Source organism: Halichoeres trimaculatus, unplaced genomic scaffold (assembly GCF_033239565.1).
Source record: "Halichoeres trimaculatus isolate MK-OKI-2021-1 unplaced genomic scaffold, fHalTri1.1 fHalTri1_scaffold_20, whole genome shotgun sequence".
In the NCBI taxonomy this organism is placed as follows: domain Eukaryota; kingdom Metazoa; phylum Chordata; class Actinopteri; order Labriformes; family Labridae; genus Halichoeres; species Halichoeres trimaculatus.
In genome coordinates, this window is record NW_027437198.1 from 6,251,715 (window position 1) to 6,276,382 (window position 24,668).

At 40.1% G+C, this 24,668-nt stretch overlaps 1 protein-coding gene across 1 annotated transcript in view; it reads right to left on the reverse strand.

Annotated features, from left to right (window-relative positions):
- cyth3b (cytohesin 3b) overlaps positions 1-24,668 on the reverse strand; it is a 72,722-nt gene that overhangs the window by 19,754 nt on the left and 28,300 nt on the right. The window contains exons 2-7 of the mRNA XM_074696394.1: positions 10,875-10,957; positions 10,486-10,550; positions 6,845-6,911; positions 6,560-6,678; positions 6,043-6,123; positions 3,257-3,369 (exon numbers count right to left, since the gene is read on the reverse strand). Coding sequence (XP_074552495.1) covers positions 3,257-3,369; positions 6,043-6,123; positions 6,560-6,678; positions 6,845-6,911; positions 10,486-10,550; positions 10,875-10,957 — 528 coding nt within the window. The remainder of the gene's footprint in view (positions 1-3,256; positions 3,370-6,042; positions 6,124-6,559; positions 6,679-6,844; positions 6,912-10,485; positions 10,551-10,874; positions 10,958-24,668) is intronic.

Here is a 24,668-nt window from a genome sequence, read left to right on the forward strand (position 1 = left end):
GTCATGGGTGGCTGGAGCCTATCCCAGCTGTCATTGAGCAAGAGGCAGGGTACACCCTGTGCTGGTTGCCAGTCAATCGCGGGGCTGACACATAGACAGACAACTATTCACTCACACAGTCAAACCTACGGACAATTTAGAGTGTTCAGTTAACCCGAGGACTGTGGGAGGAAGCCCGAGGACCTGAAGAGAACCCACGCATGCACGGGGAGAACATGCAAACCCCACACAGAAAGGCCCACCAGCCAAGCTGGGAATAGAACCAGTGACCTTCTTGCTGTGAGGCTGCAGCGCTAACCCTTGCATCACCGTGCAGCCCGTTTCAAGCAAGTTTTGTAGCAATTTTTTCTTGTTCCACTGGCAGATTTTTTTTTTTTTACTTATTACAACAATTCAGACCCTGTTTTTGTCTTTAAATAACTTGGAACAAGACACTTTTCTGGACTGGTCTGGTGAATATGGCTCATATTGAGTCTAGGAAGACATTTTCTACTGAAAATAAGACAAAAACATTTGACAAGATTTCAGTTTTTTCCAGTGCACCTAAAGCCAGGCTCCCCTGAATTTGCAATTTAAGAGAAATAAAACTGTAGGTAGATAGATAGATAGATAGATAGATAGATAGATAGATAGATAGATAAATAGATAGATAGATACATAGATAGATAGATAGATAGATAGATAGATAGATAGATAGATAGATAGATAGATAGATAGATAGATAGATAGAACTTTGTCATTGCAACAAGTACAACAAAATTGCAGTTACACCCCTTCCAAGACACATAACAAGACAAACTTAGACAAGGGAAGACTGGAATGAGATAAACCTAGGAGCCAGTTGCCTAGCACTCCTTATGACTACATAAGAAATTATGAATATCTGATTATAGATCTGAAATAGTGGGTGCAATAGAAAAACAGCAAAAAAGAAATTAAAAAAAAAAGAAAGATAAACAAAATAAAGTCCAGAAGGGCTCAATTTTTGTGCGTGATTGTGGTTACACCACACAAAATATTCAGATTCCGCAAGATTGGCGCTGATAATGATGGGAAGGGTGCGTTCGATTTAATGACCTGTTCTGCCCTGTTTGTGCAATAGCTATTATGAATGGGTGTCACTTTTCTTCAGGACAGTACATCAATTTCAAAAGCAAACTCTGCATTATTACTGTGCAGTAATACAATAAATATCCTGTAAATCCTAATATTAGTCCCAATTCTAAAGATGATGATGCCAGTTTCATCAGTCAGATATATAGAGGGATATTTGTTTATTAACGAAGGATGCGCGCACAACTTGGGTGCAGAAGCACTGCGGAGTATTATAGTTTGTAAACTGACGTGCAGGAGCTAACCATCAAAAAACGCATTTTTAAACTAAATATCATCACTTTGACGGATGGTAAATGGCTCTCAGGTTTGTGAAATAGCAGTGAGTGGACAGAAGAGATCAGGAAGTGAACAGATATTAGGTAGACAGACATTTTTAGAGGAGAAATGCGGCGTACCCAGAGAGGAATTTAGACACGCAACTGTCACTCGATGCTAATGACTGCATTATCCGTGAACACTTACCAGACTGTGACAGACCAGGATGTAAACATGTGTCAATAAATCAGAAACCCTCCCAGACCAAAAGAGCACACAGACTGCCGAGTCTGAGACCCGGTTCATAATAAAAGAACCAGAAAACCACGTCCAGAGAACTGCACCAAATCAGAGAAAGACGGCACATTTAATTATTCACCGACAGACGCCGCTGGTGTTTCAGTGTAAAGTGTGACCCTGTTAACTGGTGACTCTCTGCCGTTAATCAATGATACTGTCGGCTGAGAGTCACCAGTTAGCATGGTCGCTATTAACTCCAAAACACCGGTTGCTCTGTGACGGTCAAAACTTTATAGACGTTGCCTTTGTTGTAAAGTATCGTTTCTAAAAACTGACCAAAGATTAACCATACATTTTTCTGCTGATAACAGGTTGAATTTAGTGTTTTAAAAAATGCTAACGCGTCTGAATGAATGGCGCTAAATGCTACTTCTGCGTGCGCATCTTTATGATGACGTAGACTGATAATCACTCACATTCTTTGAGAAATTACTGAAAAGACAAGCACCAGGAAAAAAAGCAGCCTTTTTTTGATTGTGAATCTTTTCTGTGATATTATGATATCATATCGAGAGTTGACTATTTTGTTACACCCCTATCTTTAATACTAAATATATCATTTAAACTGTTGCTTTCATATGACAGGTATAATACAAAGACTTTACATCAATGTCATAAACTGTTTTTATTTCCCAAATTTATCAAAAGTGCCCAAAACTTCAACATTCCCAAAAATTCTATCCTAAGAGTCTCCAGTTCATTCCAGTGAAGATGGAAGCCCAAACCAATCAATCCACTGATTTCCTCATCACAAAATTTAAGTTTCTGCTACTTAACCAGAGATTTAAAACAACAAAAAGTGCCATGATATGAGACACACGCTCATATCACCCTCTGATACTGTGTCGTAGATAAGTCCCCCCAGTTATAAACCCTCACAAAGACCCATGATGCACTGCTCCTATTACTCCGCATCATATTCCTGCCAACCCTCCCCTGTCTGAGTCCACCTCGTACTGTAATTTATGACCCTGAGCGCCTGGTCCTGGGAGATGACCAATAACTAAGTCTGGGTGTGTCACCACTGCACCACATCAATATTCATGACCTGAGCTGTCACCTGTGTCCTCCTCAACAGCAGCTCAGTTACCAAAGGAGCAGCACACGCATGTATGCAGGGACGACAGACCACGACTGCACTAATGACCATTATTGAGCGCTGATCAATTTCATTATCACGGCTGGAGTCACGCGTAGTGATTACTCAGTGATTAGTGAGCAGGCTGCTGGCCAGGGTGGGGAGCTGTGGAGTATACAGACTGTTATTCCAATCAAAGCTTCATCAAACCTTCAGATTCTCTGAAAAAAAGATACTTCTGTAGTCAGAAAGGGTTTATGGACTTTTTGGAAGTCCAGAGAAATGAGACCATGAGTGGGAGATTTATCCCCTGAGCAGGTCCAGCTGTCTGCTTTGGTAAGACAGACAGTCTGAGGCACTGATGTGATGCTGAGCTGGTCAGGCTGGTCTATAGTATCTGTCCTGGACTGTCTCACTGAGTCTGACTTATAAATAAACTGCTGTGTGGGGGAGAGTGTGTGTGTGTGTGTGTGTGTGTGTGTGTGTGTGTGTGTGTGGTTGTGGTACCTGTGGACTGGAAGACGCCAGGATTGCATTGGCAGTACCTAGAGGCGAAGGCCTCCATCATTCTATCGATCTTCTGGGCCTCGCCAGGAAGTCTGAAGCTCCACAGAAACTGCCTGCAACGGCACGAACACAGGAAACGATGTTAACGACTGAAAGGAAACACGGAGAGCAGAGAGCGGACTGGACACGCAGAAGAGGGTCCAGGCCAATAGTCTGACTGACAAATGGTGAAATGAGGACAATGGATTCCCAGCAAGACTTTAACAGCCAATGCTGCACTACACTACATTTCAAATGGCAAAAGTTATTAAAAGATGGTTCAAACTTATCTGTTTGTCTTAAAGATCAAGAATTCAATTGAATAAAGAGTCATGCGGGAAAATTTTGTTTTGAGGTCAGTCACTTTCATGTTCATCTATTGTGTCACTCATTGTAGTGTTTTCCTTCTCATCTTGTAAAAAACATTCACATACACCTCAGAATCAGAATTAAAACTGTGAGTTATGTATGAATAAACAAATAAAGTCCATTTTTAAAACAGAGGCCCAGTACAGTGCAGTACAGGGTTACCTAACCAGTGTCAACATGACGGTGTCATCTGCAAAGAAACTGAGTTTTCTAGTTCAGTTTAACGATAAAAAACACTATACAGTACTTTTTTTTCTGCAACATGCTTGTGATAAATTCAACTTTGTTGTATATTTTTTACCCATCATATCTCTTGTTATTATTCAAAAAGAGAGTTTGATGCTTTTGACATGGCAAGACAGGCAGCCGTTATTGCAACTTTGCTTATTCAAACAAAACGTATATCCAGGTAATCCCTCAGTCCTCAGAGCTTACTCTGCAGGCTGATGTAACTCTAGGTTTCACACAGCCTGTGTCTGAAAACACATATCACTTCACCCATACTAAGTATGGTGCCATGTTGTATGTGCACTACATTAAAATTCATAGTATGCAGTTTTAAGTCATTCCTGGAATTTACACTCAGTCTGAAGTGTGCAACAGGAGCTTGTTAATCATATTCATCCCTCTTAAATTGATAACGTCTTTTCAAACTTCACATTGGAAAAGTGCAGCAGCACCTGCAGGAATGTTTAACTCTTTTAAACCAAAGGTCGCTCTGCAATAAAAGGCACAAAAAATACAGGAGTTATTCCTGGAAGCCTTGGACATAAAAACCAATACACTGAAAAAATTGAATCAAGTTTTTTTTTGTCTTATTTTCCACAGAAAATCTCTTTTAAGACTTAACCCCTTACTGCCTGAATTAGTTAACAAAAATAGATTGTTTTATGTGTTTTGCATTCTTTTTTAAATTAATTTAATTTCTTATTGACAGTTGTAAACAAACACATATAAATGTCACTTATTTATTTGGCTTAAATGTCACATTATATTTTCCTGTGCTGCCTGATAGTAATCTTTAAGAGAAGGGAGGTCCCATCCCCCTTCCTCTTTCGCTAATTGCAAAGATTTTAGACAAATTATTGGTTGTTTGACTACCATTTATGCCTTGAAATTATTTTGTCCCATTCATTAAATTGTTTTTGGATTATCTCAATTGGTAGAGTCTGAAACAAATACAATAGTCTTGGCACTATGTTCATTTTAATAGATTCAATTCTTGAGCAGAAACTTAAAAAGGGAATTAGGTTCCATCTTGCTTTATCCTCTTTATTTTTTCGGTTTACAACTGAATAGTTGCAACCATATAGTTTAGTAAGATCCTTAGGTATTATGGTGCCCAGATATTTGAGACATTCTGCCTTCCAATCAAGGGTGGTATTTCCATTGGACAACTCCTGGTGGGTTATAATTGTATGTGAGAGACTGTGTGTTGCAGATTCTAAATGAGGTGGGGATTGATAATTTGAGTATAGTACACACAATAGTTATAGTTATATTATATAAATATAGACATGAGAAGTTCATCCCCTGACCAATATATTGAGACACAGTGGATCTGATATGATCTTTGGTTTGTGTAGAATATGAATCAATAGGTAATAATGAGATACAAAGGTCATTCCAGCTGCATCAAGACCTGGCAGGGTATGTCACAAATTTGTTACAACAGGTATCAAAGGGTTAATATGAGCCACATTCACTTGACCAGTCCAGAAAAATGTCTCATTTGAAGTTATTTAAAGACAAAAATGAGGTCTGAATTGCTTGTAACAAGTAAAAAATATCTGCCAATGGAACAAGAGAAAAGTTACTTGTATTAAGCGATTATTCTAGTTTCAAGCAAATTTTCGAGCAAATTTTTTCTTGTTCCATTGGCGGATTACTTTTACTCTTACAAGCAATTCAAACCTTATTTTTTTTACTTTAAATAGCTTGTAACAAAACATTTTTCTGGACTGGTCAGTTTAATGTGTCTCATATCAAATATAAAAAAAAAAACAAAAGAAGACAAAAACACTTGATAATTTTTTTTTTTTTTTGCAGTGTACTGACACCTTTGAACAAATTTTACCAGTGCGTTCTTTATTATGACACCAGAATAATTCAAATAGACCTTGCAGATGCAGAGATGTACTTTTTTCATTTCTGGGTATTTCATTTTTCTAGCAGAGACCCAACACAGAGACCAGGGCTTTAAGGGTTAAACTCTAAAATAGGCTCACATGCATGCTGAAGTCCACACAGGAAAGCTCTTGTTAGGATTTGAACCCAGAACTTTTTTTCTGTGAAGCAACAAATTGAACAGTCCTCCACACTCTAGCCCTTAAAGAGTGCATCATATAATTCAGCACTACTTTTGGCTTTTACCTCACCTTAAGGCTTGTACGAGGTTGAGATCTGCGAACTCATGAAGCTCTACGAACGCCTGGAGGACCTTGATGTTGAAATCATCCCTGGAAGAGAAGAAGAAGGGCTCCATGTCACACATCTTTAAGCATTTACACTGTTTCTTTAGAAACAAAAAAGAGACACTGAGCTCTCTGAGCTGGATTGTTTTGGAAATAAGTGTCAGAGTCGTGTTTTAGGGTCAGGGTGGAAGTGCAGCCATGTTAGAGGAACACATTCAGAGAGAAAGTCACAGTGTTGGCAGAGCCAGCCAGCATGAAACCTCTGTTGTTTTGACAGTCGTATCCCCTTTGATTTCCTTTCGATAAGAACCACATGTCTGCTCGGTTATTTCACTGGCACAGTCTCCTGTCGCTGCTTTTCACCATAAATCCAGACCAGCAATTTCCTGGGGCTTTATGCCCTCGTCTGAGCGTGTGCAGTGCAGATCTGACACACAGATTACAGAGGGGAGGGGGACAGAAGGAAAACTGGAGAGCTCACCGTTCCCCTAAGTAGTCCCCTATGACTGTTTTGTTGAGCCCTTCGCCTTTATAGAGGAACTGAGCGATGTCCTCAGGGGTGTTCTGGAGAAGATCGTTCTCTAAAAGAAACTGGATCCCCTGTTTGAGGAAAAGAAGACACACATAGGACTTTGTTACCTGTTGCTGTCAGTTTCAATAGAGCGGATGGGTGATTTCAGTCTAGGAGCTCAATCCAATCAGAGTTTTATTCAGCTGTGTGAGTCTTATCAGGGCTGACAAGGATCAGTTCAGGGCACAGACTGACCTTTTTGGGGTCCATGTTGAACTTCTTCCTCCCCATGGCGATCTGTTTGTTTCTTTGCGTTGTTTTGCTGTAATTAAAAACAAAACAACACAGAAATCATGTGACAGTTAGAGGCGTGGTGTTGTTTCCAGGCGGCTGTGTTTGTTCTGTAAGTCACTTTGTGTTGGGTTCATCCAGGACATAGCCTGACTTTGTTTATTCTCCCTCTGACGACTAAAGACTGAGCATACATTGAGGTTAATCTGACAAAGCACTGCAGCATGCTCTGCAGTATCACCTGTGCTGTGCATGAGTGCATCGAGTCTCTTTGGTTTAACACATCCTGCAGCTATTTGGAGGAATATTTCTCCTTTTAATGTCACTCTCCTTCAAAACACATTTTGCATTCGCCCCACAGGGAAATCTCCACCTTTGTGTCTGTTCTCACTCCCTATGCTTCCTGTGCGCCCAAAATAGCGCAGGCCCCTTTGCCAGCTGCACCTGAGACAAACACACACACACACACACACACACACACACACTCACTCACTCAACACACACACACATACGCACACACAAACAAAGCCTGACACAGCCTCCTCACTCCACCTCATAAACCAATCAAATGAAAGCGTCTGAATACCGTCTGTTTGGCTAATGTTTAGTCAAGGGACTGTCCGCTCACTCCTCAAACAAAGAGGGATTAACACACACACACACACATGCATACACACAGGTTGACAGGTGTGCGGCTCAAGGGGGGACGGTGGTTGTATGGAGAATAGATATGAAGAGTGAAGGAGGCAAAGAAATCATGAACTAGTCAAACAAAGAGTCAATCAATCAATTAGATTATTGTTTGTTAAAGGAAAAACACAGCACACATTTACTCAAGCAAAATAATTTGATTGTATGTGCATATATGGTATTATTTATGATATAAAGAAATTTTATTTCAATATTTTTAAAGGTCTCATATTGTGCAAAATCCCTTTATTAAGTCTTTTAGTGAAATTTGTGGGTCTTTGGCTTTCCTCCCAGCCCACAAAATGTGATATTTAATGACAAAACCTGTACTTAGTAGTGCTTGTGAATGTAAAATCCTGACGTAAAACGAGCTGTTTGGATTTTGGGGATTTGCCAACGTCAGCGATTCCCTTTTTTGACCAATCAGGAGCAAGTCTGACCTGATTGGAGCAGATACCCTGAAACCCCCTCCCCGCCTCTTCCCCTCGCCATCACTGCTCTGTTTTTGGCTGCAAACAGTCACATAGTTCCATGCACAAGCTTCCCATCTCAGAAGAAGACAAGTCTAAGTGACTAGAGTTCATTAATCAAGGAAATGTTCCAGCTACACTCAGTAAAACTGTGCATGTATGTGCTAGTCACTTCACGGCCGACTGCTTTTCCAAATTTGGACAGTCCAACAGAGGGCTAGTGAATAGACTGGTCCTGAATCCAGGCACATCACCAACCATCCATCAACAAACCTCGGACCCTGGAAATGTGAGTAATTTAAATGCTGTGTGCTGTGGAGCAGGTGTAAGAGCTTATCCTCAGTGCCCCCCCTGTCTTTGTGTTAGCTTCAGGATGCTAACTTTAGCTGCGGCTAGCCTGTTGTTTTAGCCTGTAATGTCACAGTAAATGAGCTTCGCTGTTTTCTAAACATTGTGCACTCGGAGCTCGTGGCGCCGCTCTCAGTGACGTGGAAGGTCACGCCCACTAAATCCGAGCGTTCTGAACAGAGGGGCTATGAGAGCCTGGAAACAATGCTGCTGTGCTTGATTTATTGGCTTTTTGGACCAAAACATGTTACTACCATTTCATGAAGACATCAATGATCCATATTAAATTGCAGAAAAGGAGCAGAATATGGGACCTTTAGGACCTTTAAGTATATGCTGTGAAACATGTAAGGTGGTGCCTGTGACGATGGAGATCTAAACTAAACTTACTCATGTGTCAAATCAGTTTTTCCCATCGACATGAATTGAAACGCAATTAATCCGTTAATCCGACCCCTAAAAAAACACCACTTCTTTTTGTTACATTTTTTTAAATAAGAAAAACATACTAATAAATAAGAAATACTGAATAAAACACAGTTAATTTGAATTTACAGCAATTGACTTGTTTAAAAAGTATTGTTAGGTTAATTAGTAATATAAGGATTTCTCACTCCGATCTGCAGGTGTTTCTGATAAAAACCTGTCCAAAGAGGTCTGTCATCCTTTGTGCTTGCTGTTTTGTAAAACTTACAAAAACTCATTTTGGCAACAGTCTGAGACAAATACAAGAGCAACACCAATGCTTCCACTGTGAGCTAGCTGCTTAAAGTGAACAAGTAAAACTGGGCATACACTCTGCAATCGTCGGCTCGTTTGAGCTGATTTGCCACTCATGCAACTTTTTTTGGGATCGTGCTTCTAATCACAAATCTGCCAATCGCAAGAAAATCAAACATGTTTGAAATCATGGTTGCTCCTGGTGAAGGTATGGCACAGTAGAAGCAGTGCCACGAGCTGCCTTGCCTCAACTTCTTGCACAGAGCATGTGCGATCTCTGAAGTCGGATGAAGTTAGTCTAAAGTTCAATTTAGCTGTCACTGCTTAGCTCCAGTTCTCACTGAAGAATTGAGAGACCATATTGCTGACGTTTGCCCTGCCAATTTCTTGCCTATACACGTCTTCTCCTTTTTCTTTTTTTTATGTTGTCTCTTCACACAGAATCGCAAAAATTGCAAAGGCTGTGCGTTTCTTTTTGTTGAGCATCTTCAGCATGCATCTCCCATTTCTGGGTTTCTCTTCTCCTCCTTTTGAGCAGCTCCCAAACGCCACAGAAGAAGAAGGATACAGAGTCCAACGGGTAGACATATAGTATAAGCAGTGAAGTCGTGTCAGAGCATCGGGTCGTATAATGTGAGACAATGATTCGTGGGCTGCAAACTTTTGACCTGAGTGATCTAGTCGTGCAAATTGAGATGGAGCTGAGTCAAATAAATTAAAATATCATACAGTGTGGTCCCGGCTTAAGACACAGAGACTGGGAAGATGCTGCGGCGTTAACTGGGCTTTGCTGCGCTAGCGTTGGGGTATCTGTAGCTGGATTGCAACTCGATTTTTCGCTCTTAATAAAAACAGAAAAAAATCATCCAAGAAACCATATCTCAACAAACTTATGAGCTAAGGCACCACAGTATGTGGTCTCAGTTTTGTTACTTATTGATTCTATTAAAAAAAGCTAATGAGCTGTTAATGATTTTGTTTCTATTTTTTTTTCCTAGGAGCTCTAATTGGGTTTCTTTGGACTGTAAAGTCGCCCCCCAGTGGACACCTTTCACACTTTCTTATTTTGCTTCATTTTTCTACACTGGAGCTTACCGCTTTGTTTCAAACTGTTAAACTGACAAAAAAAAAGAAAAACAAAAGGAAATAGTGTCTAATGATTTCTGTCACCTTACGGACTGAGCAATGAAGAGCTGCTGAGGTCATTTGCTGAATACTAATGCAAGGATCTGGTGCTTTAATCCAGCGGTTTCAGTTCCGCTGTTTCTTTAGTTGATGAACCAACAAAATGAAGACTGTAGAAAACTGACAGTCATTATTTAACCGTGATCAATCAGAAAATAAAAGCTCCAAAACCATTAGTCAAAAAGATCTCACCTCTCTCCCACACAGGTTAGCTGCTCGATCTCTGTCATCACCTCTGCTATCTCAAACTTCAGCCGCTGCAGAGAAGAAAATGACGAATGACTTTTTATTTAATTTTTGAGCAGTGAGTCAGAGAAAAGTGTTGGAAATCATATACAACTCAATGGCAAAAGAGATTATGAAAGAAATCCTGTGCAGTATCAGTTCAGTTACAGAGTTCAGAGTACATCAAGGGTTATGAATTTGTAGGTTTACAGAAATATTACGGCATTATGACATATCAGACATACAATAATGCTCAATAGCCAATATGAAACATCGTTCCAGTCATATTTTAACTCCTACATCATTTTCTGCAACTGGAACAGTTGAGAAACATCCATTTTTCAGCTGTCACTCACTTCAATATCATCCAGAAGCTCTTTTTTCCTGCGCCGTATATTCGACAGCTCATCTCTTTCCTCCAAAGACAGGTCCTCAGGAACTGTAAAAACACACAGAGAGGAGAAAATGAAAGAGCATGTGTGTGTGTGAGCGAGAGAAAGAGGGAGGGGCTGAGTTATGAGGATGGATTAAATTAATTCACCTTCCGACCAGCCAGTCAGAGTCACAGGGATTAAGTCTGTCAGAGCATACCTCTTCAATGAACCCAGCCCGAACACATTACTCATGACCTACATTAGCACACTAACAGAAGACCGGTGAAATACTCTCAGATATGATACGCTCAGAGACTGATAAGATTTGATCAACACAATAAATAAATTTATTTCTAGTTGTAATTTCAGTAACCGACAGGTCCAACACATAAAACAAAGTGCTTAATCAGTAAACAAACAAAAGAAATAAGAGCTATTTCTGGACTTTTCTTACAAACAGATGGTAACACTCCATAAAGCTTTGTCGCGAGTTTCGGCTTATTTAGTCGTCTGGCTCACAGCTGAACAATGTCTTTGCAGTTCCAGGTCACTCTTTCAACTTTCCTCCTTCGCCCCAGCTTTTGTGGCAGATTTCTGTTCTGACTGAATCTCATCTGATGAGGGAAAGTCACAAGAGTCTGACACAGAAAGATATGAGCTGCTTCAGTGGATTAGCGCAGTTTTCATCTCCCCTAATTTATCCTAAGACAAAAGTGAATTTATCTAGAAACATTCATTAGCAGGGTTCCTTCATATCTTTAAATATCTTAAAGGTAACGCTCAAAATTAAGGTCATACATTTGACCTATGGCTAAGTCCCGCCCTCAAACACGATGAGCCAATCACAGTGCGTATAGTCATTCCCATACACTTCGACATTCTCTTGAAATTCATTGCAGACAGTCAGTTTTTGTTCAGTTTCATGAGTTTTTTACTGATATTTTGAGTTTAAAAATGGTCAAACTGTCATGGTTTGGGTTTCTTGGTTCGTGCGTTTAAGGGTTTTCTTGTGTTTTGGTCTTCTTGTGTTTCTTTGTGGTTCTGTATTTGTCCTGTGTTTCTGTGTTACCTGTGTTAATCGTTGTTTTTGTTTTAGTTCTTGTCATATGTATGTCTTTTGGTGGTTATCTTTAGTGTTTCAGTGTCCTTAATGAATTTAGTCTCTGTCTTGAGTTTCCCTGTGTTTGGTTCGGTTCTCCTTGTCGATTGCTCCTCATGTGTTTCACCTGTGTCTTGTTTCACACCTGAGCTGATCACTCCCATGTCTATAAAGTCTCTGTGTTTCCTTTGTTCTCTGTTGGTTCATTGTTTGCTGTCTCTGTATGTCTTGCCTCCTGTCCAGAGTTTCCTGTGCCTCTTTGTTTTGTCCTGTAAGTTTTTCAGTACTTTTGATTTTGTTTCTTTGGTTGGAGTTTTTGAGATTAGTTAGAATAAAAGTTTTTTGTTGCATCTGCATTCGGGTCCTCCTCCTTGTTTTTACCTGGGATTCCTGACACAAATGTTATTCATGGGGTAAATGCAACTCTGACACAAAATATTCAGAGAGGGTGTGGGTGCGGGGTGTATTTTTAACCGTTTTCTAAGACACATCTCAACAGAGGAAATGTGTCTTCTTTGGATAAAGTTTTGCAGTAGACCACAACATCAACTCTGTGTGAATAAAATGAAGAAGGATGTCTACATCTATTCTAAGGTAAGCTGAAATCGTATTTGAGGCAAATATAAGAAATATAAAGTTATCTTTAACACTAGGACCACCACTGCAGTCTGAGGGACACTTTCGGATTTTCTCTAGCGTTAGCTGAAGTTAGCCTAGCGTTAGCGCCTAGCTGTGTTGTTCACTGGCCTGTTTTGCTTTAGTTTTTCTTCTTTAGTGATCCTACATCATTGTTTGCTGTTGTTCAGTTAAACTAACGTTAGCCTCTGGCTTCATTAGCTTATCTGTAATAGCCAAGATAAAGGTTGGCTAACCTGGTGCTGAATGATTCAGTGTAAATACTGTAGCTTCAGACTAACAGGGACACACTCTTGGTAAGGATGGTAAAAAGGAGGTAATATTTTTCTCCTGACCAATGCTGATTCTCTGTCTTGTTGTCTGAGATGATGATGGTAACCAGATGTGCTAAGTCATTTTTGGCACTGGGACCTGTAAATTTAGCCTGCAAATGAAGCTTTTTATACAGCTTCTCAACAATAAAATGATTCAAATATCCCTCCAGTGTGGACTTTAGAGCTTTTTGGTGACTTCTAGATGACGTGATCTTTCTGTCTCCAAAAATCATCAACAGCCTCCTGTGAAATGTCTCCTACTGTGACACCTGCCACAGCACCTGTCACTGAATGGTCACTGATCATCTGAGTGAGTGGAGGGGGCGTGGCTTAGCCATAGGTCAATCTCTTTATTCCTTCCTTTTTAATCATAACAGGTACACTCTCTGGTAAACATTAAATGACTTTACAATTCACTTTTGTGGATATTCTTGTACACATTGCAGTTTGCGTCATTTACAGCAAGAAATTCATAAACATCCATGGAAGCATTTACTACACCATTTATGGTAACATTCACAGAGAAAATTGTGGTAGTGTTAACGGGAGCATTTTTGGCAGCGCTTACAGCATTCATTACAGCATTTACAACAGCACTTATGTTGGCATCTAAAATGGTATTCACGGTGGCAATTACAGCAGCATTCACAGCATTGATGAAGAATTTAGGGGGAGGACGTGTTATAGAAATGTAGTTTATATGGCTTTAAGACACTGGAAACAGCTGGAGGGAGCTGTACGGTTTATGAAGTCATCTGCAGAATATGAAAATAGTTTTCAAACTGAATAAGAGTGCTGCATAAATGCATGTCATTATATGGTATCCAGTTTTTCCTCATTCTTAAAGATGCTGTGAGGAGGATCTGTTCTAACTGGACTGCAGCACACCTTTTGGCCTATAGTCTCACGGACACTGATGACTTTTAGCCAGGTGTGGGTTTGTCTAGAAAATGAATGGAGATCGGATCTTGTTTTTAAAACAAATTTCTTTGTTCAAGCCAACTTTTTACTGGTTACAACACAACAAGTTAAGGTAGTTATCAACAGTTGGGTAGCGCTGTTGTTTGTGTGACAACAAGCAAACTTCGTCAGTTTGAATGTAGTTTAGTAGCCCTCTATATTTAGTGCTACTCACAGCCCGGTGCTCTGAGACATGTCTGTAATGTGTAATGTTAATGAATCCTGGTTATGTCCTACCAGTCATCTACCAAGCAGAGCTGGTGACATATAGGCAGATAACCCTGATGTAAGATGGCATGTAAGTAAGCCATTTGTTTTTATTTGTCTAATTAGACTGCAGCGACACCCTTTGGCCTGGAGTCTCACACACACTGTCGTGAAGACGTGACTCTTTACACGATGTGTTTGTTTTGGAAATGAATGGGGATCAGATCTTCGTTTTAACTCTACTTTCTTAGTTCGAGACAGTTTTTATTAGATACAACACAACCAGGTACATGATTTAACAGTTACGTAACGCTGTTATTTGAAACGTGACAACAAGCAAACTTTGTCAGTTTGTACGGTAGTTTAGTAGCTGGCTACATCTGATGTGACTGACAGCCCGGTGCTCTAAGACATGTCTGCAATGTGTAACGTTAGTGAATCCTGGTTATGTCCTGCCAGTCATCTACCGAGCAGAGCTAACGTAACCTCACTCTTCATTTCATTGATAGACTCTCAAGTTTGAACAGACCACTGCAGAATAACTGCTGACTGTGGGTTGGAATGGGCATTATCACTAGTGCTAGGTATTGCTAAGAACCTCACAATTTGATTTCAATTTTGATTCTTTAGGTTGTGATTTCGATATCGATTTGATTGAATATTGATTTTAATGCCCCATGTGAACATATGTGGTATGTCACCTCACGTTTTGGAGCAATAAAACAACTCAAACGTCAGACTTTAAAGGCAAAGGATCTGGCTTTATGCTGCTGCTGCTTTGGTGGCAATTTTTTTGTTGTTTGGTCTATGGTGGCCCTCATTCATACAAGGCAAATAACACGCACAGTCCCCCTCACTTGCCAGGAGATTAATTGATTTAGAGGATTTGATATTGAATTGAGCGAGGAAATATTTTGTTGTATCGATTCATCAATATTTTCACCCACCCCTAATTATCACAAACAGTTTAGCCCCTGTGTTAGCCTATTGCTTATATTTTAGCCTCTAGCTCGTGCTCTATCTCTCTGCTGTTTATCTTTCTTCTGCTCTTCTGTCCTTTTTCTGTCAGACAGTTAGGCTCCATTGTCCAAAATTAATCACAGAAATAAATTTCAGCAGAGAAAAACACAGATCTTTATTTATATCTATCACTACTAAACTTTGTCAGCTGGCGTAGTGTTGTCTTTGAGATTTTGACATGCCATAAATCAGTCTGGTCCTGCTGAAATAACCTTTATTTACGCTGATAATCTCATTTTAAAGTAAAGATTACGATCAGACATACGTCTAAAAAGGAGACTTTTTTGACATCATTTAGACCACTTTACAGACCCTTTCATTGGTCTGAATAAGTCTTTAATTTGATTTTCAAAAGTTTTCTTTGACCTGATCAGCTGATCATTGTGCTGCAGCAGCAGAAATATGTTGCACGGAGCTAAAATTAGTTTAACTACTCCTGGTGATTAATGGAGCAGCTTCCCGGCTCTTCAGCCAGTATCTTAAGAAGGAGGTCAAGCTGACCTGGATCTCCCCATCAGTTACGCACTCACTATTGATTACCTCGTGCAACCCCGCTTCAAAGAGCTGAGCTATCGCTTTAAACTACAGAAGAGACTTTTGATCAGACAAAAACTACATTTAAGGAGGAAGTTTCCCATGAGAACTTTGTTCAAACTGAATAAAAAACCTCTGAAACTTCCCTGTTAAAAAGCAGATCACTGCCATAAATAACATCCTGTGTCTGACACACACATACACACACACACACACGCACCGAGCGAGAAGCATCTGCTGAGGCCATCCCCCTTAAATATTGGCTCTGATCATCAACTCTCATAAGGCCTTCATTTGGTGTAATTAACGCTGCGCAGAGAGGGGGGGCACATCACACAGAATGCATGTTTATTACATGAGCACACAAACATGCATGCACAGGTGGATACACACTTCACACTTCTTACACTTTATATTTACTTTACACTACAAGTCCCCCCAGAGTCATCTACTTATCCTTCATTTAACCGAGCCACGTCAACTGCACCCCCACGACCCCAGTCACACACACACACTCCGACACATACACACTCACACATCAGAAAACTGCAATCCAACAGAGAGTGGGCTGACGGGAAGTAGGTCATTTTCACATGGAGCTATACCAGATTGTGCTTCTCCTACGCTGTTTCTCTCATACACACACACACGCACGCACATGCACACACTCCCCCTCTATCTCTCTCCGTCCGCCTCCGCCACACTGCTTGAAGTGGGGGTGAGCGCAGAGTCAAATCCCCCAACTGAATCACAGCGCTAAGCAGCTTTGCAATTCCGACGTTTCCTCTTCCCGTTGTTTCCCCCTCTGACTGTAAATAATGGAGGGAGGAAAGTTAAGTTCTCTCCTTCCCCCTTTTCTTTTTATCTCCCATCTCCATCTCTTTCTCACACACACACACTTTCCTTCTCAATCCTTCCCTCTCCTCCATCCTGCTCTGTGAGACAAAGTGACAGAAGCTCCATGGACCATTACACTATTCGGTTGTGAGGGCTTGGAGCTCATGTTATCACAGGCCAGCAGCCGGTCAAGAGAGCATGGATCCAGATGGGTGTAGATGGCTTTTTAGCAGTGTGATCATCTGTCTCACACACACACACACACAATGAAACACACACACACACAGCGTCTACTTCTTCTAACACAAAAAACTAAGAAGGGTAAAAGAAAAGGAGACTTGAAGGAAAGAAAAAAAATCAAAACTAGGTTAGATTTTAATGGCTACAAAAATCATGCACCCCTAGCTTTGTACATAAATGATAGCTAGTGCTTAATATGTCAGAATATTAAAGCTCCCATGAGGAACGTTTGGTTTTTGTTCATCTTAGATCTTCCAGCTTCCTTTAAACAGTCACAGAGTTTACTCAATGTGGATCTTTTGAGCAGGAAGTCTTAATAAAATCTACTGCATGCTATTATCTGTAAGTATCTGTAAGCTGGTGCTAGCTCTGCTAGTGTTAGCTATGACAGCTTGAGAAACCCATTTCACGTCATTTAACAGCTTGGGATGCAACAGTATTCTGTAAGTTATTGAACCATTCATTCAGCTCTGCGAGGGACAATCCTTCCCTAGTAAACCACAGTTTTGTTTTTTTTAACAGGCTACTGTGTGTGAGTGTGTGTGTGTGTGTGTGTGTGTGTGTGTGTTGGCCTGTCCCGGCAGGTGAAAAGCCCCTCCCCTACAAGGTTATCGCTAATCACTGTTGTGCCCACACATCCCCTCTTACACTGTTGTGACTCGAGCCGGGCTCATAATTCAGCTCACACACTGGAAAAAAGATGGCCAGGAAGCATGTCCAAACAGTGTTGCTAACTTAGCGACTTTGTCGTTGTATTTAGAGACTTATATTGAAAAAGCTACTCCTTTTCTGGAATTTGGAGATTGACATAAAATCATGTGATCTCCATGGGCCCTGCCCCTATCAAAAACACTCACAGGCAGCCAGGTCCTCCTCACTCACAGCAGTCCCTCCCAGCTGCAGCCAGAGCAGGTGACTGCATACAAATGTATCACGCTTATGCTTGTCTCTTTTGGGTCACTTTTGCTGGTCCCAAGCCCAGATAACGGAGGAGGGTTGATATTTTTACATTTCTAAAAATAAATAGAATTGACATAAGATAGTTTTTTTACAGTTATAAATATGTTTATGGTGTTCTCCACATGCTTTCTGTCTCTTCTATGGTGTTATTCCTCTCCCCTCCAGCGTCTATGACAATTGCATACAAATGGATCATTATGCAAATTAGGTGATGATGGCATTTAGCAACTTTTAGAAACTTTATAGCAACTTTCCTATAGTGTCTACAAAAAGTCAAGAAATAAGAGGTAATTTACCATTGGAAAGTGTTGTGTTTCCAAACATGAACCCAAACCAAACCTTTGCCTAAAAACCAAGGGACGGACCCAACCATGGCTTACCTGTACCATTGTAACCCTATTAATTTTAACCTGTGTTCAGCAGTGTTTGGTGAAAAGTACTAATTTTTGACTGTTCCCTAAGTGTTTCCTACTTTAAGCCAGTTCCCTATGTTTTAAATATCCATTGAATCAATCAGGAAATGAGACCCTTGAAAACACCTGTGGCCCTTCCAGAAGAAAAGACCAAACCTTAGGGGGCTGTCACTAGTGATGGGTATCTTTCACATTTGAAACGATACGGTTCCGATGCCCGGTACCTAGCAATCGGTACCAGTACTTAACGGTACCAATTTTTGGTACTTTTTTGTGTTTATGTGGTAAAAAATATAAATTTGTTGAATAATAGAATATAAAAATACTTGGTTTTTACATATTTATTCTTCAATATATAACCTTGCAATGCTGTGTTCATGTCCAGCATGGAAAATCACCTACTCTTCCACTCCCTCACATTCACAAGGATGCACTTAGGTACCTAAACATGGTACCTTTTGGTTTTATCTGAATCGGTACCCGGTACTTTTGACAGAATTCGGTTGGTACCTAATTCGGTTCCCATCCCTAGCTGTCACACTGACAATCCAAATCGTGCCGTGCTTAAGCATGATGCCCCCCCGAAAGCTGTTCCCCACCTGGAGAGTACGGCCATTCCCACACAACCCCTATATGAACCAGACTTTAGCGGGTATCACAGAAACGCATGGCCCGCCTACGTCATCGTGAAGCATCTGTTTACATGAAGCATGATCTCATCAGAGTCAGCACAATGAGACACAGAAAACACTGGTGTAACTTTAGAGACTTTTGGACTTCTAGTAAGTCGTTTTCGCCCGACACAGCCCTCAAACACTCCGCTACTGTTTGTCGCTGTCCACGTGCTTGTGCTCGTGCATGAAGTCAACCGTGCCGAAGCCCACCTCTCCGAAGGGTGCCAAAGCACGGAAGGGAATCGTGCTTGAGCACTGCGTGGTTGCGGTCACACTGGCCATTCCAAATGTGCTTTAGGGCTGAAGCGTGCTTAAGCACGGCACTGATTGCCAGTGTGACCGCGTCCTTAAAGAACAGTCCCTTTGCAGATTTGAGGAGATAAACCAGTCTGGTCCAGAGTTGTGGTTTTCCTAATCTCAAAGTTGATGTCTCTAGCTGTCCTAATTTTTGCAATGATCCAAGTTTGCACTTTTCTATCTTAGCTTGGTGTTTGGTTACAGCTTGAAGTCTTTTCAGTCCAGCAAACATTTCTTCAAGATCATCCAATGACCAGTCTGATGATAAAATTTGGGTTTTTCAATAACTGGAACAAGACCCTGCAGTCACCCCCTGACAGATCTGAGGAGACTGTGTGTCTGATTTTATAAGTTTAAGTGTTTTTCTCTCCAACCAAGACTTAGGAGATCTTAACAATAGACTGCACAAAAACTGACTTGCAGATTCTGTAGGGTGATAATGCCAAAACCACTGAGTGTTGTTCGTCGAGCTGCTCATTCAGAACAGGTTTTCCCCTTTTTTATGCTCCATGAGCTTTCAAGAACAGTCCACAGAGGCTGTGACGTGTTGAAGTGGATAAACTACATACAGTCCAATAGTTTGAAACACGTCTGCATAAAAGAATCCAAGACACAAAAGGATGTTTCCAATGCCAGACAGAACAGAATGAAAAAGACTAAAGAGTAATGTAGGAACAGACACCAGCCCACCAGAGATCTTCATACTCTCTGCCTCCGCTCGCTGCTCTCCTTGGCTTCAGTCGAGCAGCCTCATAAAGCAGTAATTGTGGAGCAAAGAGACCCTGCAGGCAGCCTACGTCTGTAATGCGCAAAAAAGTCCTCATCCCTCCTACTCAGGCTGAAAGAGCTCCTGGACCAGAGAAAAGGACGGATTGTCTGAGGAGGCAGAATCTGTTCAGGGTAACAATTCCCCTGCTGTGTGTGTTTTGCTGCAAGTGGAAATCTGATATCATTACGATGACAACTACCATTGTACGGCACAGACCGGACTTCTTATGCATAAAACATGAAAGTCCAGATTCAGTGTGTTTATATGTGTGTGTTTTTTTCCTGTAGGGAGCAGCCCTCCTGAAAAAATAATCCATATTAGGTTATACACAAACGCACCGTGCTTAACCCCAGGCACAGCCTCATAGATTACCAATGCAACACCACTCGGCCTTCCATTACTATGACTTTGGGGAACGCCGTTTCAGAAACAATCAATACATCATCATAATAGTTCAAACTTGCATGCTTAAGGTTTTTTTTCCTCCAGTAGTCTTCAGCCATGCATGGATGAATGACTGCCATTGTGCTGAAGTTTTCTCAGACGGACTTCTGGTCCAGGTTTATTTCAAAGGAGAGGTCACTGAGTTTGTTGTTTTTTTTCCTTTTTGGACCTCACTTGAATCCTTTTTAAATCTTGTCCCTCCTGGTTAGACAAAACCTGCCGGGTCAACACCTCTGGGTCGGGGATGAAGGAAATTCAACTCAGGATGGATGTTCATAAAAAGGCAGTGAAGTGACAGAGCCACTTAGGCTGTAACAGCTGTGGAAAGAAGCCACTTGGTTTGCCAAGGTTTTGAAGCTGAGGCATGTGCTTATGAATCTTTCCAATAAGGCTAGGGATGGGCCAGTACCGGCCTTATTTCAAGGTATCGGTACTCATGAAGGCTGCTGATACCAGCAGCCAATACTCAAGGCAACAATACCTTAAGTTGAGGAAAAACTCCTTAAGATTAATTGGCACTACATTGCCACGGTATGACACCACGGCAAATGTGCATCATGTCCTGTTCAGACAATATGAATGAACAAGGGAGAGTTAACAGTTAACCCTTTAATATGGGATGTGTTAGCGCCAACATATTTGCGCTAGCGCACTTTGAATTATCATTATTCCTAAATGGTTTGCACAAATGTAAAATTCCAATGCAGCATTAAAGGAAGCTTGTGAATACACACAGAATGCAGATCAGATAGATGACAGGAGTACACAGAGAGAAAGGAGATGAGTTTGACTAAAAATGCCATAAAAAGGTCCTCCGTGGTTATAAAACCTCCAGTGAGTATGACTCTGAGACTGAAGGATCATCTGAAGGAGCAACTTTATGTAAAAAAAGGTAACATTAGATGGGATGAACTTTGGGATGAATAAGGGTCTCTCTGTCTAGTTTTCACTTCATATGCGTAATTGTGGATTGATGTTTGAAATGTGTGTTGATTTTTTTAGAACAGTGTACCAAGTCTTATTTGTTCATTACACACAAAATTCAATGTTGATGGTATGTAGTAACTGTTTTAGAACAGAGTATCACACTGCATTTGTACTGTATATGTGTAAGTGTGTGTGTTGCACAGCGCGTAACATATCATATGTTTTCATTGTGCGATGTTAGAACCAAGTTTTTTTACTGTGTGAGCATGATTTGAGGCTTGTATTGTGCGCTTTCCTTTGTAAAACAATGCGCCAAGCCTTATTTGTACTGTACAGTGTGTGTGTGTAACCACCTCGGTATGTCTCCCCTTTACTTTCAGTTTCATTTTGTCCCGTGATGAGGAGCAGCAATCCTCAGGTGGTGTGTGTGTGTGTGTGCAAGGAGAGACAAATGGCTGTGTGGATGCTGGAGATTCTGGTGGTGCTGTTGGTGACCTTTTCTTGTTCTTGAAAAAATAAGAGGTGATGCTCAGAATTGTTATCCTACATATTTTTTTAATGTTTAAACTAAGTTTATCCTGTCAAATTTGTTGTGATATTTAATTGCTGTGTTTTTCCTTCGGTAACCCTCTAAAATCTAATTTTTTTTGTGTTTTTCTTCCAGATATTAAAAAAAGTTCAGATAAATGAGCCATTGCACTGACTCAGAGCCATTTTTCGACCATTTCATAGCTAAAATAAGTAGAAAGCTGGCAGGCATTTTGAGGCTCAGGTGTTCAACGGTTAAACTGTTTTATTTGGCACCTTAGTATGTATATATATATATATATGTATATATGTATATATATATATATATATATATATATATATATATATATATATATATATATATATATATATATATATATATATATATATATATATACTAAGGTGCCAAATAAAACAGTTTAACCCTTGAATATATATACATATATATATATATATATATATATATATATATATATATATATATATATATATATATATATATATATATATATATATATATATATATATATATACTAAGGTGCCAAATAAAACAGTTTAACCCTTGAACATATATATATATATATATATATATATATATATATATATATATATATATATATATATATATATATATATATATATATATATATATATATATATTATATATATAATATATATATATATATATATATTGCACTTTTGTTACTTTATTGAAAACAAATCATAAACTCAGAGAGAGTTGTTTGTGTTTTATTGTGGACTAAATAGCAGAGTGACTGTGCTGTCTTTGTCCCAATTGGTTTGTTACTGTTAATTTAAATTTTATGTATCAAATGTACCAGTTGTAACAAAAGTACCAGTGGTATACGTACTGGTATCAGAGGGAGTACTGGTATTGGTCTGAAAACTAGCAGTGTTGAACATTCCTAAATAAGACAGGGTAGACTTTGGCCAGAGGATCATTGTCATACTGTAGGGACTGAGGCAAACTGTCGAAAAATGTAGAAATGGAGAGCACAAAACTAGCAAAACTTGGTTAAACTACACCTTTCAACCATGCAGACAATGTCAGAATAACTTCATATAGAAAAACAAAATGCAAAATCTCAGTTTGTTCAACCTTTCAGCTCAGAGAAGGACGCTATACTTCTCTTTGATGACACTGAAAGAAACTAAAGAGTTTAAACAGCTGCAAAATGAATGTTTCTACAAACGGCTCAGTCTGCAGTTCATTTCCAGATATGTTCATGTTTTTATCAAATACAATTAGTAGAATCTCATGACTGTGTCTCAGCTGTATCTGATGACTTCTCATGCTGTGGACAGTCAGAGATCACATGCTAATTATTCATAGCGCTGATAACAGAGGCTGCGTTTCATGCTGCACATCATCATCTCACTGACGTTCAGAGCGACGTGATGTGATCGCTGTCTCAGTTCCTGCAGATAACCATAACTATTGGCATTTGTTTTTGTGCACGGTGTCAGTCACAGAGCTGAAAATCCTGGGTCCTCAGACCCCGGTCAGACGAAGAAGGTCGTTAATAAAACATTACGCCGAGTCCAAGTCCAGACAGGAGGAGCTCCGTCCTGAGACAAATCCAGAGATACAGCAAAGATTGTGATCTGATTCATTCGGCTGACGCACTTTTATTGGCAGATCACAAAGTCAAATGACTAACCGCCTTTGACAGTCCCCTTTCCTGTAACCTTGGTATCAAGGGCAGAGGAGGGGGTGGGTTTGCATACTGATACCCCGGTGGTACTGTGTGATGTTTGTGAAAACAGTCTGCTGAGACCGTGATGTGTGACTGGAAACATGATAATGTGCAGAGTTTTAAGAGTCAGCTTCTTAATTATCGGACATATTCGGCATGTTTAGTGTTAACTAGGGATAGACCGATTATCGGCCAGGCTGATTAGCGGGCCGATATTTGGCATTTTGGGGCATCAGCCTTTTTTTTAAATCCGGCAGATATGAAACTAATCCTAAACTGTGTTGTTTCGGCTCTGATGTAGCTGCGCCACGGTCTGCAGTCACTTCCCCAGCACTGTTCCACCCACAGTACCATCTGATTGGTTACAAGCAGAGCCATGGCTCAACAGCCAATCAGCAGTGATGTGTTCACATGCAGCGCTGTCTCTCTCTCATACAATACGTTTTTCTGGCTCTTAAGAAATGATAAGAAATGTTTTAAACTGCAGACATTCAGGAGCTGCTTGTTGATGCTTTTCCGCACAGTTTCTCCATCTACCCTATGGAAGCCCTAGATGGTCAAAAAAAGTGACAATTTGCCAATATTTTCACTTTGACTGCAAATTAATATCAACTTCAAATATTGGTTATCGGCCTCCTTGACTACTAATAATTGGTTTCAGTATCGGCCCTAAAAAGTAGAGGTAGACCGATATATCGGCTGGCCAATATATCGGGCTGATATTTGGACATTTGTCTCTGTATTTTCTTTTAAAAAGCCGATTTTTGAGCCGTTGTATAAAATGACACAATTTTTGATCAGGCACAAAAAAGATGAGCACCTCAAACTTTTGGAACCACTTGGATACATTATATACTTTTGTTCAAATTATATTAATAAGTTTAAATTTCTTTTTTGACATTTTAAGAAGAGTGTGAATGTTTACTACTGCTTGTTACATTTTGTGTTTACTCAGACAAAATATTTCATTGTTTTGAAAGCTGAATACATGTTCAGAGGACTGGACACGACTTGTTGTAATAGATTTCTTTTAGTTGCTCAGAAATTGCTGCGTTTCACAAAAATGTGATAAATATATATTTATTTAACAATCGGCCTGAATATCAAATTGGAAAAATCGGCTATGCATATCGGCATCGGCTGCCCAAATTTGGAAAGCATCGGCATCGGCATCGGCATCGGCCCCCAAAAAACCCATA